This window comes from Xenopus tropicalis, chromosome 5 (genome assembly GCF_000004195.4).
Source record: "Xenopus tropicalis strain Nigerian chromosome 5, UCB_Xtro_10.0, whole genome shotgun sequence".
NCBI classification, from domain to species: Eukaryota; Metazoa; Chordata; class Amphibia; order Anura; family Pipidae; genus Xenopus; species Xenopus tropicalis.
Window position 1 is genome coordinate 145,770,634 of NC_030681.2, and position 17,329 is coordinate 145,787,962.

General features: G+C 42.0%; 1 protein-coding gene across 2 annotated transcripts in view; it reads right to left on the minus strand.

Annotated features, from left to right (window-relative positions):
• Positions 1 to 17,329, minus strand: part of itsn2 (intersectin 2) — a 71,798-nt gene that overhangs the window by 13,097 nt on the left and 41,372 nt on the right. The window contains exons 19-29 of one of the 2 annotated variants that reach the window (XM_031902996.1): positions 16,639 to 16,766; positions 16,158 to 16,330; positions 14,721 to 14,874; positions 14,259 to 14,464; positions 12,795 to 12,856; positions 12,262 to 12,428; positions 10,866 to 10,911; positions 10,532 to 10,653; positions 10,348 to 10,444; positions 9,197 to 9,388; positions 1,426 to 6,752 (exon numbers count right to left, since the gene is read on the minus strand). In XM_031902996.1, the coding sequence (XP_031758856.1) occupies positions 6,751 to 6,752; positions 9,197 to 9,388; positions 10,348 to 10,444; positions 10,532 to 10,653; positions 10,866 to 10,911; positions 12,262 to 12,428; positions 12,795 to 12,856; positions 14,259 to 14,464; positions 14,721 to 14,874; positions 16,158 to 16,330; positions 16,639 to 16,766 (1,349 nt within the window). In that variant the 3' untranslated portion in view covers positions 1,426 to 6,750. Of the gene's footprint in view, positions 1 to 1,425; positions 6,753 to 9,196; positions 9,389 to 10,347; positions 10,445 to 10,531; positions 10,654 to 10,865; positions 10,912 to 12,261; positions 12,429 to 12,794; positions 12,857 to 14,258; positions 14,465 to 14,720; positions 14,875 to 16,157; positions 16,331 to 16,638; positions 16,767 to 17,329 lie in introns of those variants that run through there. The other variant, XM_004918186.4, reaches the window with a different exon arrangement.

A 17,329-nucleotide genomic window follows, 5' to 3' on the forward strand; every position in this document is an offset into this window, starting at 1 on the left:
CCACTGAACCATCATGGAGGTCTGAATCTGGTCAAAAGGTCTCCACAAATGGACAGAATGGAACAATACCATTATCAATCAATGATTAGGACAAGGAAACCTTTCTAAAGGCCACCTTGCTTCCTGCAGAGATGGGATTCAGGTTGTAATACAGGTTTTCATCTTTTCTTGTTATGCCATTACCTGCTACCGGTGAGGCGCTAGAGGTTGCAGTAATCGCTTGAGGGCAGCAGGCTGGGTGTTCCTAATGTACAGTATAAACTGGAACCATATAACATTTGCTACAAAACATATGTCCTCTGATCTAAAAGGCCTTCAGATGATGGGTGGCCAGAGCAAATTCTCTCTTCACTGTTCCCTAAAACTAGCCGTGCTACTATCTGCTTTTGTCGCCAATCGGTGTTCACTAGGGGGCCTTGTAGGGCGACTTATGATGTGCACATTCACGTTTGACTAGAATCCATTTAAAAAAAGGATCTGTGCATTTCTGTCTTTTTTCATTCTTTGCTACAATGACACACAGGAAGTTTTGTTGTGATAAATTGTGGCTACTGCAGGCAACAAAACGTCCGTTGTTTTCTTCCCACTGGATACAATGCAAATCACCGGTGGGAAAACTTGAGGTGCGGCTACTCTGAAGTAGCCGGAAGTTTCCTCGAGAGGCAACCTCTGACTATTTTGCAAAGTAGCCACACCACAAATGTTTTTCCACCGATGATTAGCATTGTATCTGGTGGGAAGGAAACAACGGACCACCAGCAATTTACATTATTGCTGAGGGGAAAGCATTTCAAGATTAGTTGCCCGCGGTTAGAGGAGGTTTATCACCAGTGACTTATCTCCTGGTGTCATTGCCCTTAGAGATAAGTGCAACTCCACCAAAAATGTCCTTACCCTGTAACCCATAGTAACCAGATGTTGCTTTCATTATTCTAATGACACAAGTACAGTAACTGCTGATTGGTTTCTAAGGCTTACAGACACGTGAAGATTAGTTTGCTTGGCGAGGTCGCCAAGTGAGCGGATCTTCACCCGATCTCTTCACAGATATCGGTTGGGTATAGCCGTCGTTTCTGCCCCTACACGGGCCGATAAGCTGCCAAATCGGTCCAAGGGACCCATATCAGCAGCTACAATCAGCCTGTGTATGGGGACCTTTAGTAAAGTTGGCCGTGCACAGGCCAATATCAGCTGACAACTTGGCCAGAACCTTATTGGCCTGTGTATGGGGCAAACCGACAACTGGCTCTGCTACATATCTACTGGCAAGGTATAAGAATCCTGTATTGGCCGATGGGTCTCCACGGGCCTCTGTAATGATCTGATCATTGGCCCAGTGTCCAAGTTGGGGCAAGTTTTTAGTTAAGAAAACCAAAAGGGAATATTCCCCTGTAGCTGTAATGCAACACACGAGGAAACAGCAAGTGTGATCATCCACAAACGTTTATTAAACATGTTTGCATAGTTACATGTCAACATGTGGACTTCTCTCATTGAGCAAAATGCAAATCCAAACCCACCCCCCATGCTAACAACGCTTTGCCAAAGTGCATGAATTTCCCAAAAAAATCGACACATTTGTACCCATATTGCAACACACTATTTAAGGCAACGGAAGCATCACAAAGAGCTGAACACAACGCAAAGTACACACTGCAGCGGCGCAACACAAGTCGCAATTCAGCTTTGTACATTCATGTGATGTATTTGGTTCTCGTGGCATAAAGTCTGAACAGGAAATCACTGGAATACTGTCTGTACAGAAACGGACGATTATGTTACTGGGAGCTTTTATTTATTTATTTATTTTTATATACATTCAGGGCATCGGCAACATGACCATAACCTGGGGCTTAGGAAATACTGTATAAGTGGGAAAGATCTAGGAAGGCAGCTTCTAGGAACGTATGCCCCTCATTTGCCCTAATTCTTCTGCAAACCCAAACCCTGATAGGTCAGGCCCCAGCAGGATGCACCACGTGACCACCAGTGATCCCATTTAGGCCATCACTTCTTGACTGTTACCCTAGGTTTGGAGGCCAGATACAGCTGGTGCTCTGATATGAAGTTACAAGAGCAGATCATCTCCTTTCTGAGGCATAAACTATATGGGATAATGAGCACTGTGGCTGAGGGCTCTAGCAAGTCCAACACTACAAAATACGCAAGGCCACAGGACATCCTTACAATAAGTGACAGACGATACCAAAGCTGTAAGATAGACATGTTCTCCTACCAGATCTATGGGTATAAAGGTTTGAGGCAGCCTTGTGCTCTTATTCACACAGTTATACGCTTACACACTCACCCCAAGGACACACATGGCACCAGGAACTGTCAGGGAATGATCCTCAGAACCATAATGGCGCCAAACACATCATATAAGAATCCCTTGCAACCATTGTGCCTAGCTTGAATGACAGTGGATGAGCTTTCTTCTATAAAGACTGAAGGAAAAATACTGTTTGGAGTTGGACTTCTGAAAATGCTGGTTGTCAAAGTGTATCTATTCCTGCAACAACATCTATCAAGTTCTAATAATTGAGACTGGTGGGCTGCAGCAAATAGCCCGACGCAAAATGTCCACCGGTCACTTCCAGCTCTCAAGCTCATATCTACTGATCCCAACATCCACCCAACCAATGGAATGTAGCTACATCATCATGTTAGAACCCCAATAATAATTTCCAGCTGTCCACACTGCCATTTGTTCTAACAGGACGTGTTACACTAAATGCGCAATGGTAGAATGAAACCCCCAGAATACTAGCTGCCGGGTTCCTAGAATAGTGGTTCCTGTGTTACAAAGTACACTCTATAAACTGGGAACCAATATTTAGTTCTCAGGGGCTGCACTGCCACATTTCTGGAAAGACCTAAATGGTGGGATGGTTGGTTGGGGGAGGATAGACACTGTAATTGGAGGCACCACATAAATCAGAAATAACATGTTAAAGTGCTTGATGGCCCCTGAAGGTGTCCATGCTCAACAGTGGACCACCTCCCACTAATCCACTTACCTACAGAAGCTACTGCCAAGCCAACTAAGTGCTACTAAAACACCCAAGATGACCAGTAGAAACACTGTATTTAGAAGAGGCCTATGCTGAGGCATTGACAAAAATAACAAATTATAACGTAACCTGTTCTGTGTTATATGGTCAAAACAAATACTAAACAAATGTAAGAATGGTCAATCACCACCGAAACTTACTATTTCTTAAGGCTAAAATCTCAAAAACCTTAAGTCCTGGCTGCTGGAACACAATACAATTTCATATTATCAAGTGATACATAAGAAGATACTCTCATTGGCTTCAGCACATAAAGAAGCTCCCCAATCATCAACAGAGCAGAGGGTGGATCTTCCTCCATCAGTAGTGTGTAAGATGGCTCTCCCACTATCAGTAGTACATAAAAAGGTTCACTAACTATCAGTAGCATGTAAGGAGGCTCTCACACCATCAGTAGGACATAAGGAGACGCTCCAATCAGTAGTATGTAAGGAGGCCTTGAGGTGGACATATATCAGTGGTATATAAGGAGGCCTCGAGGTGGACATACATCAGTAGTATGTAAGGAGGCCTCTCGAGGTGGACATACATCAGTAGTATGTAAGGAGGCCTCTCGAGGTGAACATACATCAGCAGTATGTAAGGAGGCCTCGAGGTGGACATATATCAGTGGTATGTAAGGAGGCCTCGAGGTGGACATACATCAGCAGTATGTAAGGAGGCCTCGAGGTGGACATACATCAGCAGTATGTAAGGAGGCCTCGAGGTGGACATATATCAGTGGTATGTAAGGAGGCCTCTGGAGGTGGACATATATCAGTGGTATGTTACAAGCCTCTTTTAGAATCAGTAGCACTTGAAGAAGCCCTCAGACCACCAGCAGTGCACTAGGAGGCTGTTGGACAATCACTATCACCTAGGTAGCCTAGAACCATAGCAGATATGGAGGCTATAATACTATCAGTAATGCATAAGGGGACCCTAATTCTGTATGTGGCACATATGGAGTCTCTTACACAATTATTAGCAAATAAGAAGGTTCTTAAACCATAAGGAGCTTTTGATACTCAGCGGCACACAAGGAGGCTTTACTGCCATTAGTGGCACACAGGAAAGCTCTCATACTGAGGCTACATGCAGAGGCACAGGCATCATTCGTGGCACGTGGGGTCTCTCGTTGTTATGATTGCAATGAGGAAGTGTTTGGGAGATCAGTGCATCTAATGCAATCATGTAACAATCAGTGGCCCACAGGCTAGCTCTTGTAAACAAAATGGCACCCGCGGCCATCAAAGTGAACCCCACACAATTACACACAGATCTTACACAATGCAACACATAGCATTTAAATCAAATTTAGATTATTAGTGGCAGATGGACTGGCACTTTTACCATGAGGGGGGCTGTGACTGAATCCTATACAGCACATATACAGTACCTGCACGAGCCCAAAGACACCAGCTAGGGACACTGAACCATGGACATTTAGAATGCCAATCTTTAAAAGATATATTAAGTGCTATTAGTTCATGGTTATCAAATGATATCAAGGCCTAGACTAAGAAAAGTTCTATTACTCAGAATAGTTTGTACCAGTGTTCCTGGAAAATGGGTCTTTTTCTGCAATGTTACCTCGTACTCTTTATTCAGCTTGAATTTAATCTTCCTTTCAATTTGGCACTATAGCTAAACTTACAGGGTGCATGGAGCTGGTGTAGGGGTATTCTGGCACAGCAGCCCCCGCTGCACTTTGGGATAAACGTGCCAAGTATGTGGCAGCGGGGCACATGATGTCTCTATGTGGGCTCAGCCAGATAAAGGTGCATTAATGACCAATGGTCTGGACAGAATTACTGCTGTACACACCTCACTGTTCAGCAGCTACACCTAAATACCCCCTGAAGTGTATTTTTAATGTAAAGCTTGATTGGCAGCCAGTGGCTATCAGGATAGATCTTGGATTTGTAGTTGGAAAGTGACTGAAGAGCCGGTGGGCGGATATAGGTGACTATAGGATATAGGTGACATTAATAATGCTTCTCTAACAGGGATTCACACAATCACACATTTAAATATGATTATAAAATGATTCCTTCTATACTTGCAACAATTTGTAGCAAAAATTGCTTGTCACTTACTTAACTATATATTTTATATATATTAAATTCAATAGGTATCATTAGCTCTAGTCTGAGATACAGGCAAATGCCTTTATCGGTAGAAAGTGCACATCTATATAGTTCTGATTTAACGCTCATTACAGCCAAACAGTAAAGAGCCAGAGATACATTGGGCCCAATCAGCTTACTGTATAGCAGAACTATACTCCCTACAGAAGCAGGTATGGTATAAATATGGTCACATACCTGGCTAATAGCTAAATAACCTCTATGAAGGGTATATAGTTCCTGTTTACAAGCGGTGTTTTGCTATATTTGCCCTTAGTTAGCAGTAAGGACATTGAATGAATGCTTGGACAGTGGATAAACCTAAACAAAGGGTGAATCAATCAAAATGATCAACGGTTTATGGTACTGATCTCTACTTTATACTTCAGATCAATGCTTCCCCCCCCCTGGCCATGGTTACAGAGCAGGGTTATCCATTCGGTGGCACTCTTAGTGGTTAGTGAACTACATATCCCAGCATGCTTGGCGTACGTTGCTGTATAGTATAATGCTGCAGAACCACAGCGTGGATAAACCTTACATGGGGATATATCATTAGGTAAAGTGCATAAAGAATAGATCTGTTATTTTTGATCAAATACAAAAAGGTAGTTCGGGCGAGCGTGGCATTTTGGAATCATTTTGGGAAAGGCATGTAATGCTTATAAAGCACATTATTACACTTACAAAGAGAGCGGCTATAGAACACTATAAAACACATACACCAATTGTATTCATCCTATGTTTCTCCAGCTGTCGGCTGCTACGTTGGTTGCCACTTAATACCAGCTGGAATACACATTCTAAATGGACAGTCAGCAGCCATGTTGTGCAGGTAGCTAGCCGGCCATGCAGCAATGTTGCCACACAGCATAGGGACTTTATATGAAGCGGCAACCTCTGCTCTTGGCATTGCAGCCACAGGGTGGCCCTCTATATGTTCCATTTGCTCATATAAAAATGGTATCAACAGCAGAGAGTCTAAACTATAAAACTTTCCAAACACCCACCAATCCCGCCCCCCCCAGCTGGCACCAATAGACATTCATTATTGCACACATGGTATTTACACAGCAAGTACCCTGTACCTTGTCCTGAAACAATACAGAACTGAAACTCCTCCGTTACAAAGTGATTTATCTGTACAGCAGTGCATCTGATGCGCATAGTGGGTCTTTGTGTGCCTAGACCCCCTGCAATAGCTTTAAAGGACCACCCATGGGTATGAAGACCACCACCCGTATGCATGGCGAGCCCCCCCCCATTTCAATGGTATGCATGCTGCAATTTGGCTTTGCCCACAGACTGATTGGTTAGAATGTATAAGTGGCACGGCCATTTTCAAGAACCAAGCAGAAAGCAATGGAAGCCCCACAAAGACCCACTATCCTTCCACACACACAATGCAAGAGAAAGCAGAGGAGAATTTAATGCCAGAGGTGGTCCCGCCAGAGGGGTAGGCTGCGGTGGATTTATCATTCGCATGAAGCCAAAGATCGGGTCGGCGCTATAGTCAGGCTTGGATAGTGGGTCTCTGTAGTGCTTTCATACAGGAAGAGAACACTGTGTCCTAAAAATAAAAGAGAAAACACACCAGGGATGAAACTATTGCACTGCCTCCCTGGCACACAGGGCACACAGGGCAAGGCATCATGGTACTACACATAAGGAGCAACTCTACTGCGTGCCAAGCAAAATGGTCGCCTGGGGTGCCACAAACAACACTATATACATGCTCGCTATAAAGGGCAACAAGAAGGATCTACTTACGTTTGTGATTATGTCATTAAAGGGGAAGTAAACATAACAACATGTTGCTTAGAATTGTATTTTTTCATTGCCCACCTCATTAAGAAGAAGGTAGGTACTGGCAATGCTTTGCAGGGTAGCAGTAAAGAAAGGTTGTAGGTATGAAAGCATGAGTCAGGAGAGTGAGGGAATTCTGGGAAATAGCTAGAATGGCTTGTGGTAAGTGTGGCCCTATGCAGGCATATGGTGCCCATAAACTCCCTATCGTGTGATTGCCTGTGTGACTGTATAAAGGGTCACCACCCCGTGCCCCAAGACACTATAATCGGGGTTTTTTTTATTTTTTTTAACAAAAAAACAAAACACATTTTGGGGCAATTTTCAAACCATGGAGAAAGCCAGGCACATATAAGAAGGGACAGCATACAGTACATCAGAGGGAAAGAGCAGGACATGTACTGGAGATATGTCATGGGCTTGTCTCTATGGGGGCCCAATAAGCTTTGTGTATATCAGCTGTGCTCCATAACACAGTATGGCCACCATCCAGGCCACTAAGCCACAAAATATAGACAATATGTTGGGACAGACCCCCCCAGACAGTGCTCTATTGGCAGCACATTTGCCTTTCCTTCTCTATTGTTACTAAAAAATGGTCAAGGAATTGTTTTTGTCACCTTAACATTATGATCTTTTAGTTAGAGGGAAGGTTCACCTTTAAATAATCCTATACTTTGTTATAGACCTATTCTTTATCAGTTGTTTTTTATCCGTAATTATGGGTTTTCGGATGACTTGCCTTCCTATTCTGCCCTGAAACTTACAATGCCACCTGGCTATAGCGCTCACTGTTGCTGGAAAAAAAGGGCCAAAAAGGCATTTTCTACGTACATATGGCAGAACTTGCTACTCTGGACAACACTAGGAAATCCAACTTGTAGCCCTCCAAGTGTGTCTAACTACAACTCCTGTAACGTGTCCCAGAGAAAGGCTGCTGAGTGTACCAGTGCAAGGACATTCCCTGGATCCTTGTGCAAAGCAGCAGAGCCAGTGTCTGGGGGCCAGGACAGAACGGCCTAGGGACCCCTCAGTCAGCGGCAAGCATACGGCAGTGCTCAGGGGCAAACAAACTCAGAAATACAGTACTGCAAAAATACCACACGGCAGCAGTTTGCCACATTGTTAGCATCGATTTGATTGGGCGAGAGGCTTGCATGCGTAATAACCCTTCTTTAAAAAGAGAATATGCCGCATTTAATGGCAAATATATTTACTTCTAACTGCAGCTGCCCTTGGTATAGCCTTAAAGGGATACTCACAGCAGAACTATGATGTCAGGATACCCCATATATTACCCCTAGCTCCCACTCATTTGTTGAGCTCACCGCAAACCCAGTTTTCTCCCTGCAACTGTTTTTCCTCTTTGCTCTCCACTGAATCTGGTCAGTTTGGGGTGTGGCTACTGCCCGCGCACTCCCTGTGGGCGGCGGCCTGCCCTGACAAGCCAAAGACAACAGCGCCTCCTGTTTGTCATAGCTAGGAATTACCCACAGACATTGCACAGGATGAAACATGCCTTATAAGCAATTCCTAATTTTCCTTCTTTTGGGATCTACTTTATTATATGAATATGGCAAGTTACTGCTCATATCTATCTGAAAAACACAGTTCCCTAATAAAACATACATACAATGAACTAAGAAGCACAAGTTATATAAAAATACATAAAAGGGGCTTCCCAAGGTAGTGCTGAGGGGCCTTCCTCCCTTGAATACACAGGGGGGCATGTTTAATAGCGTGCAGGTCAACATCACCAGTAATGCTACCCATTGCAACCAATCGGATCTTTGCTTTTGTAGGTGACTGTTCAATTGTAATTGCTTATTGGTTGCTATGGGCAACATCACCGGTGATGTTGGCTTACACACAAAAAATATACCCCTTGGTATAGAAGTTTAGAATATTGTGTTAGCGCATGATGAGTTCACAAAATAATCAGTTTCAGCATCGGTGCTGTAACAGGTGATATAGTCCAAACACAACATATAATATAAATATATCTTTGGTCACCATTGAAATCATAATCCTACAACAACTCAACAATGAGGCTGTTCCCATTATCATTGCATCAATTGCAAACTAGCGTGCCCTCCAACTCTTGGTAAACTACAACTCTCAGCATTAGCTGGTTGTACTTTAACATCAGCTGGAAGGCTCCAAGTTGCCTGTTATCCCATTAGAAGTCCGAGTGGAATGATTACTTACACTGCTGGCTGGGATCACTCTCTGTGGTCATCTTCACGTAGTTGGAAGGAAAGAGGCCAGTCACGCCATTGATTTCCCCTTGCCACCAATCAACATCATCTTTATTTAGCACGTTAATAAGCTGGCCCTTGCCGAAGTGTAGCTCATCTTCGTTGTTGGCGATGTAGTCGTACATAGCTATTACCTGGCACACTGGGTAAGAGAGAAAAGTGACACATTTTTTAGTGACTTCCAAGATATTAGCAGTTTTAGATGCCTAATATTAGGCTTCAGCTCAAACTTCAGAGCTGCTTTCTCACTGACAACAGGACTAAGTGACTATGAGCAGATGGCAAATACAGATGGTATATAGTTCTACTTTACAAATAGGGAGTTAGTGACGGTATCTCTGTAAGAGAGTTGCAAGCCTGGTATTAGCAGTGTAAAACTGCCAATATCTCAGAAACCACTAAAAATAGAAAATTCATGTAAATTGTTAAGGTGCTAAGTGGAACATTCTAAGTTTAAATCATTTCCTATTTGGGTTTAGATCCCTTTTAATCATGGGCATTGGGTTATGTATTAAAGGGGTTGATCATCTTTAAATTAACTTTTAAACAGTTTGCATTTGGTCTTTATTTTTTTTATTATTTGTGGTTTCTGAATTATTTAGCTTTTTGTTCAGCAGCTCTCCAGTTTGAAATTGCAGCAGCTATCTGGTTGCTAGGGTCCAAAGTAACCTAGCAACCAGGCAGTGGTTTGAAAAAAAGGAATATGGGAGTAAATAAAAATATAAGGAATAAAAAGTAACCTAGAGCAATAGTTTTTTGGCTGCTGGGGTCAGCGACCCCCATTTGAAAGCTGGAAATAGTCAGAAGGAGGCAAATAATTCAAAAACTATACCAAATAAAAAATGAAGACCAATTCAAAAGTTGCTAAGAATAGGCCATTCTAAATGTTAACCTGAAGGTGAACCGCCCCTTTAATCCCATACAATTTATCACAATGTGTTCATGGCAATGCAGCGTATCATACTGTAGCTAAAAGGCCACCCAGGCTAATTTTTTCTCTATAGAATGAACACGTAACCATATAGCAATCCCTGTGATTGTAACCAAGTGTGTATAGTAAGGCAAGGGTAACTAATAGGCATTTGCTCATCCATAACATACCTGGAATGAAGGCGGGAGCAGCTTTTTCGTTATTTGGTCCGAGTAATTTAACATGCGATGCTGGGAACCAGCCCTTTTGCCTTTTCTTGCCTCTCGCCTACAAAAGGAGACAAGAGAACCATGTAACAAACTGCAGTTGCATGCTGGGAATGAGGGTTTTGAGGGGGCCAAGCCGTTTATTTACCTGCAGCTCTCCTTGCCACCATCCCGAGGGATTCTTTTTTTGGATGAGGATGAGCTGCCCCGGTGCTAAGCTGAGTTGCTCCGTGCCAGTGGCAGTGTATGCAGTGGTCACCTGGGCTATCTCTAAAATAAGGAAAGACAATTCATGTAACATGGCTGCTCTGCACACTGCAGCTATGGCTCGTTGCTTCATTGCTAAATCAGTGTACTGTATAGTGCAAGCGTGTAACGTACACTCACCCCCAGCTACCACTAAACTATAACACACAATATGCCGAGGCACCATACTGAGCTACCATTCCAGAATTTATGGTTCAAAACATCATGGCACCTACCAGGCTTTTTGGTTAATGTTCCAGTTTTGCCAGCACCACTGGAAACCTGGAAACAAGGAAAGAGACAAATAAATATTGATGGAAAGAAACACATTTGTTGTATAGGCACAACATGCTACTACAGGTACTGGATCTGTTATCCAAAATGCTCGAGAGCTGGGCTTTTCTGCATAATAGGTCTATAATTTAAATCACCATATTTTAAGTCTACTAAACATTAAATGAACCCACTAGGACTGATCTGCTCCAAATGATTAATTATATCTAAGTTGGGAATCATACAAAGTACTGTTTTATTATTACAGAGAAAAGGGAATCATTTAACCATTAAATAAACCCAATAGGACTGTTCTGCCCCCAATAAGGGGTAATTATATCTTAGTTGGGATCAAGTACAGGTACTGTTTTATTATTACAGAGAAAAGGGAATCATTTAACCATTAAATAAACCCAATAGGGCTGTTCTGCCCCCAATAAGGGGTAATTATATCTTAGTTGGGATCAAGTACAGGTACTGTTTTATTATTACAGAGAAAAGGGAATCATTTAACCATTAAATAAACCCAATAGGGCTGTTCTGCCCCCAATAAGGGGTAATTATATCTTAGTTGGGATCAAGTACAGGTACTGTTTTATTATTACAGAGAAAAGGGAATCATTTAACCATTAAATAAACCCAATAGGGCTGTTCTGCCCCCAATAAGGGGTAATTATATCTTAGTTGGGATCAAGTACAGGTACTGTTTTATTATTACAGAGAAAAGGGAATCATTTAACCATTAAATAAACCCAATAGGGCTGTTCTGCCCCCAATAAGGGGTAATTATATCTTAGTTGGGATCAAGTACAGGTACTGTTTTATTATTACAGAGAAAAAGGAAATATTTTTTTTCAAAATCTGAATTATTTGATTAAAATGGAGTCTATGGGAGATGGCCTTCCCTTAATTCAGAGCTTTCTGGATAACAGATTTCCGTTTAATGGATCCTATACGGACTCCCTTACACACACTCAACTCAATACATTTTTATAGTGTGATTAACCAATGACGTGAACTATTTATATATCCTAGCTGTCCTTATGTACTCATTAAAATGGCTCTACCTGCTTGGAAGTACATTAATGTGACATGGTAACCAAACTAAATTAGTGAATGCAAATAAATAAATTAATAACATTTCAGATAAATGACTTTATTACATCATTTGATTTGAATCTATCATGTGGTATGATCGGTGAAAGCAAAACGCAAGGTGCCCCTTATATAAACAACTTGTTACTGGCCAGTAATAATTATTTAAATATGTCCTATCATACATACAAATTGCTGAAGGCACAACGCACCTAGATATTAGGAAAATACTGCTTTTAACAGCAAAAATCAATCTCATGTTACCTCCTGGTCTCTAGTCCGCACATAGTTCGATGGGAAGATGCCTGTCCTGTCTTCAACTCTACCCGTCCACCATTCGCCATCTTTCTGGGTCACTAGGATGAGGTCTCCTTCATTAAAAATGAGATCTCCGGGCTCTGAACTTGAGTAGGAATAGAGGGCCACATACTCTAAAAGGGAGAGAAAAGATGGCTTGCCTTTGAAATTGGCCTCAAAGAAATACTTATAGAGGTGCCAAAGAAACAAACTCTTTTCCTTGATCCACACATAGCGCTCCTCTGCTGATTTTACCAGTAGCACATAGGGAGTTATATGTCTGTATGTGAAACTGAAGTGCCTAAAGGAAACAAATGCAGCTATAGGTAGAACATACTAATCCCCTGCAGAAGGTGTCGGGCTGAAATCAAACCTCTTAGATTTCCCTTTACTTTGGGGACTATCCGCACATTAACTCTACAAGCAAAGCCAAGGTTAGCAGGAGCAGCACTGTTATTGAAGAGTACTCCCTGTTACATTCAGATTATGCAAGTCCTTACCTTCTCCAGCTGCCGAGGGTGCTACTGGCTTCTTCTTCACAGCAGCATATACTGGTTCTGGCCTGCAAACATGCAAAATGCAAGTAAGTTTATGAAAAAGTGGAACTCTCTACATAAATCAGTCCAACCAACGTGTTAGCAGCTTGCAAGATTAACACTTTTCCCAATATAATTCATTAACCAAAATGGCTCTTTATATCATATCAGTAATCAGTGTATGTGCTAAAAAGACCCACTGTTTGGCTATGTCCTCCCCTGCTAATCAAATGCACAGATTGGCAGTGCGGAGTGAGTATCAGTGAGGAGCATGGCTTCAAAGGCTACTGTGCACACCCTGTCGGTGGGTGAAAGTGCTGGGAACTGGGACCAATGGGAGATTGGGGGGCCTGGTCTGGAGGAGAGGAATTAGCAGGTTACACTGAGGACTCAGATACATAATGTACAATAAGGGGCACATTTACTAATCCACGAACGCCCAAAAAGCGTCCGAATGCGTTTTTTTCGTAATGATCGGTATTTTGGGACTTTTTCGAGCACTCAATATGAAAAAGTCGCGACAATTCGCTAAAGTCGTAATAGCTATGAAAAAGTCACAACAATTCATGAAATTTGTAATGGCTATGAAAAAGTTGCGACAATGCACGCAAGTCGTGACGGCTACGAGAAAGTCGCAAAATGGTCGTTTTCCAATCCGAATTTTTCCCATTCGGATTCGTGGATTAGTAAATCAGCCCCTAAGTGTAGTACGTGGCACCGTTAGGTTTGTCATTCTCTACGTGATCACACTTAGTGGAATCAGCTCCATAAATCAACACTGAACCTCTCCTGTTAAAGCTAGTGGCACCCTTTGTGTATCTACTATTGTTAAACGGGTGGTTCACCTTTATGTTAACTTTAAGCAACTTTTCAAATGGGCTCGATTTTTTCTCTTTTTAGTTTTTGAATGATTTGCCTTTAAACTTCTGCCTCTTTCCAGCTTTCAAATGGGGGTCACTGACCCCAGCAGCAAAAAAAACTATTGGCTACAATTTTAATGTTATTCATCTCCTATTCATATTCCAGTCTCTCATTCACACCACTGCTTGGTTACTAAGGTAATTTGGACCCTAGCAACCAGATAGTGGCTGAACAAAAAGCTAAATAACTACTATACAAATTACAGTTTTTTTTATACAAACAATATAAACCCACTGCAAATTGGCTCAGAATATCACTCTCTAAATCATGCCAAAAGTTAAAAGGTGAACAACCGTTTAAATAAGTCAGTGTGGAGGAAAGTAATGGATGGCCAGGATAACACTGGGTTGTAGACTAGTCTAGAATTCCCCACTTTATATTAAAGCATATCCAAGTATTTACAACGGAAAGCAAGAAAGACTTAGATGGGGGTTTCAGAGTTAATCCAGTGAAAAGAGAAGCCTCATTGGCTTGGTGAGCTTGTATGACCCATTATATTATACTCACTCTGGAGTTTTGGCATCGGTGCCAGGAAGAATTTTAACGTAAGATTTGGGGAACCAGCCTTTCTGCCCTCGGACTTCCCCAAACCACCAGTTTTCCTGCTGCTCCAGTACGACGATGGTATCATTTTTGGAGAAGTTTAAGTGGTTATCTTTCTTTGCAGTCCAGGAGCACAGTGCCTGCGCCTTTACACTTTCCCCCGGCTGCCCCTAAATATGAACCAAACATAATCCTTTAGTTAGAAAGCCCTAACAATTTACACATAATTATAAAATATATATTAAAGGGTTAAGTTATTTAAGATACATAATGCTTTAGAGAAACATCCCTTAACTATGAGCAACAACAACAGGGATGTTCAACCCGTGACAATGAGCATGCTGTCCAACTGTAACTCCCTTAGTTGCAGTCCCTTAGCCCGTAGGCATTACTAGTAGCCAACAACAAGAAGACAATGAAACCAACCTGGCCGTGCATTGGTGAGATAGTACCCGGGGATACAGTTCGGGTAAATGCAGATGTTTTCTGCCATGTTGTGTTGTTTACATTAAGGCTTGAGAAAGGAAGGTTTTGATACTCTGTATCTAGCTCCGAAGAGGATTTACTCGTCAAAAGTGGCCTAAAAATGGAACAGAAATGAAAATGGGCTTATTTCCCAGAATGCAACACAATACTGTACTAAATCAAAAACTCCAGTTGTTAATAACCATGCTTCATATTCATTGCAGGATACCATTCTGTCCTCATATCTATGTATATACACACCACAGGTTTGGGAGGGTACAGACCATTCAACAAATGGCAGTGAATTGTAACAGTTTTTTTTTTTTTTAAGTTTTATTACACAGCAATGTTCCACGTGAGCTTTAGATTTTATTAAAGCAGGTAAGTACCTCATTGGTTGGTTTTAATCCTCCTTTGTCTGTTGAATCAGCAGTCAGATAAAAAAAAAGGTTATTAGCTTTCTAACATAAAGGTCCCCCTTTTTCACACTGGGGGTCATTTATAAATACTGTACAAATTTGCACCTGAACTATGGCAACCAATCAAAAGACGTTTTCTTTCATTGTTATACCTGCAGCTGCCTGAAAGAATCTAATGATTGGTTACTATAGGTTGCTGCCCAAATGCACATTTGCCAGCCTTTATAAAGGAGCCCCAATGGCGTGCTTGTGTCTCAATGTGATGATTAAGGAGGAGTTTATAAGGCCCCAGGCGCACACACACAGATGAGGTCTGTAGCACTCACTGGAAAGAAGGCAGTGTATATATGCATACTATACATTGTGAGTAGTGGGTCCTGCACCCCATGCACATGATTAGTGAGTAGCAGTGGTACAGCTGCCTCTCTCTCAATTAGTCCCTGCAGCAGGATTAACCCCCAGTCCCACAGCTGCCCCTCTCTATCAGCCCCAACTTTCCTAAATCTTCCATTAATGTTTATAGACCAACTGGGAAAAGCTAACAGATGATTGTTGTGTGTTTTTGGCCCATAGAGTGCTTATGTGCAGTTTCAAGCAAGAACTGTGTGAAATGACAGTTAATCAATGAGTAACAAAATTAAACTATTCATCAATTAAACATTTAAACCTGTTCTAATTAAATCAATAGAACATTGTTTAAACAAAAGGCCTGGTTTACTGGGGTCAAGTTGACCAGAAGTGTTAATTGCCCTTTTAAGTTCATGACTTGTAGCCATAAGCAATAAAATGCCTTGAGTGTACAGAAACATTAGCAACACAATATGGTATGACTTGCTAATGGGAGCTTAGATAGATGTGCATTACAGCAAGTGACACTACGAGATTTAGAGTTGGAGGGATTTGGTGCAGGAAGATCTGACCTCCCCTACATAGGGTGTCACTGGTTTTAGAGTGTTTTGCAGCAGTGCCATTAGCTTACTTGGCAGGAGATGAGGTAGACACAGAGAGAGTGGGAGGCAGTAAGGCCTTCTTCGGCGATAGTGGTGCCTCGATCTCAGTGGCTTTCTCTGCGTAGTTGGAAGGGAACCAGCCGACATTTCCTCTCAAGCAGCCGTACAGCCAGCCTGGTTCCCCTATGTTTTTCTCGTCCACCTAATGATCAAAAGCCCAGAGAAAGCAGGTCACATAGCGCCTCTAACCTCACAGGAAACCCTTATACCAGCAGCTAAACTATCCCAAATATCACTATACACGAATACGCCAAAAGCTTACAGAGAAAAAGTGGATACATGGAAATGGCTTGTCAAAAACAATAATTGGTATTTTTAAAAAAGAAAAAGAAAGAATCCCTAATATTGCAATTTCCAAGCCTGCAGCAAGCACAATGGAAAGAAAAAACCCTAACCACTAGAAAGACTCTGGGCTCTCATCACAGCGGTAGAATATGCTAATGCACATACCTGGAGAATATCCCCAGCATTGAAGCTCAGCTCATCTGCGTTTCGAGCCTCGAACGGGTACAAGGCTGTGTAGTTGACAAATGCAGCTGCTGAGGACCTTCTGTTATCGGAGACGCTGGTGGTGTTGGCTGGAGAGAGCAAAGAATGAAGAATAAACACTATTACAACAGACTTTACAGGGTCTAATGGCCCAAGCCATGTGTTGCCTCTACTGAGGTAGTACCCAAAGCATAGTAATAAACATACTATAGACCTTGTATAGACATACTTCCAAATAGCTTTCTATAATGTTTGTTGAGAAAAAAAACCTTTACTTACACTATATAAACTATATTAACTATATAAATCTTGTGTCCTTCAGTCTTGGAATTCACATTCACAGCAAGCAGGCAGGAGCCATTTTGTGGACAATGTTACTAAGGCAAGCTTTTTATCATCCCAAAATCTTCTGTATGCACCAGAATGGGGACCTGATACCCATGCATATGCACTGGCTACACAATTGTAGACTGTGAGGAAAGAAGGGGAATGTGAGGAGTGCAGTGGCATCTAGGAAGTGAAGAATGGAAAGTGAAATTGCCTGCCCTACCTGTTTGCCTGAGGTGTAGAGGTGGCGCAGGCAATATATGACTGACAGCTGAGATTTAAAAAAAATAAATAAATAAAAAAAATTGGGTTTCATATTTAATTT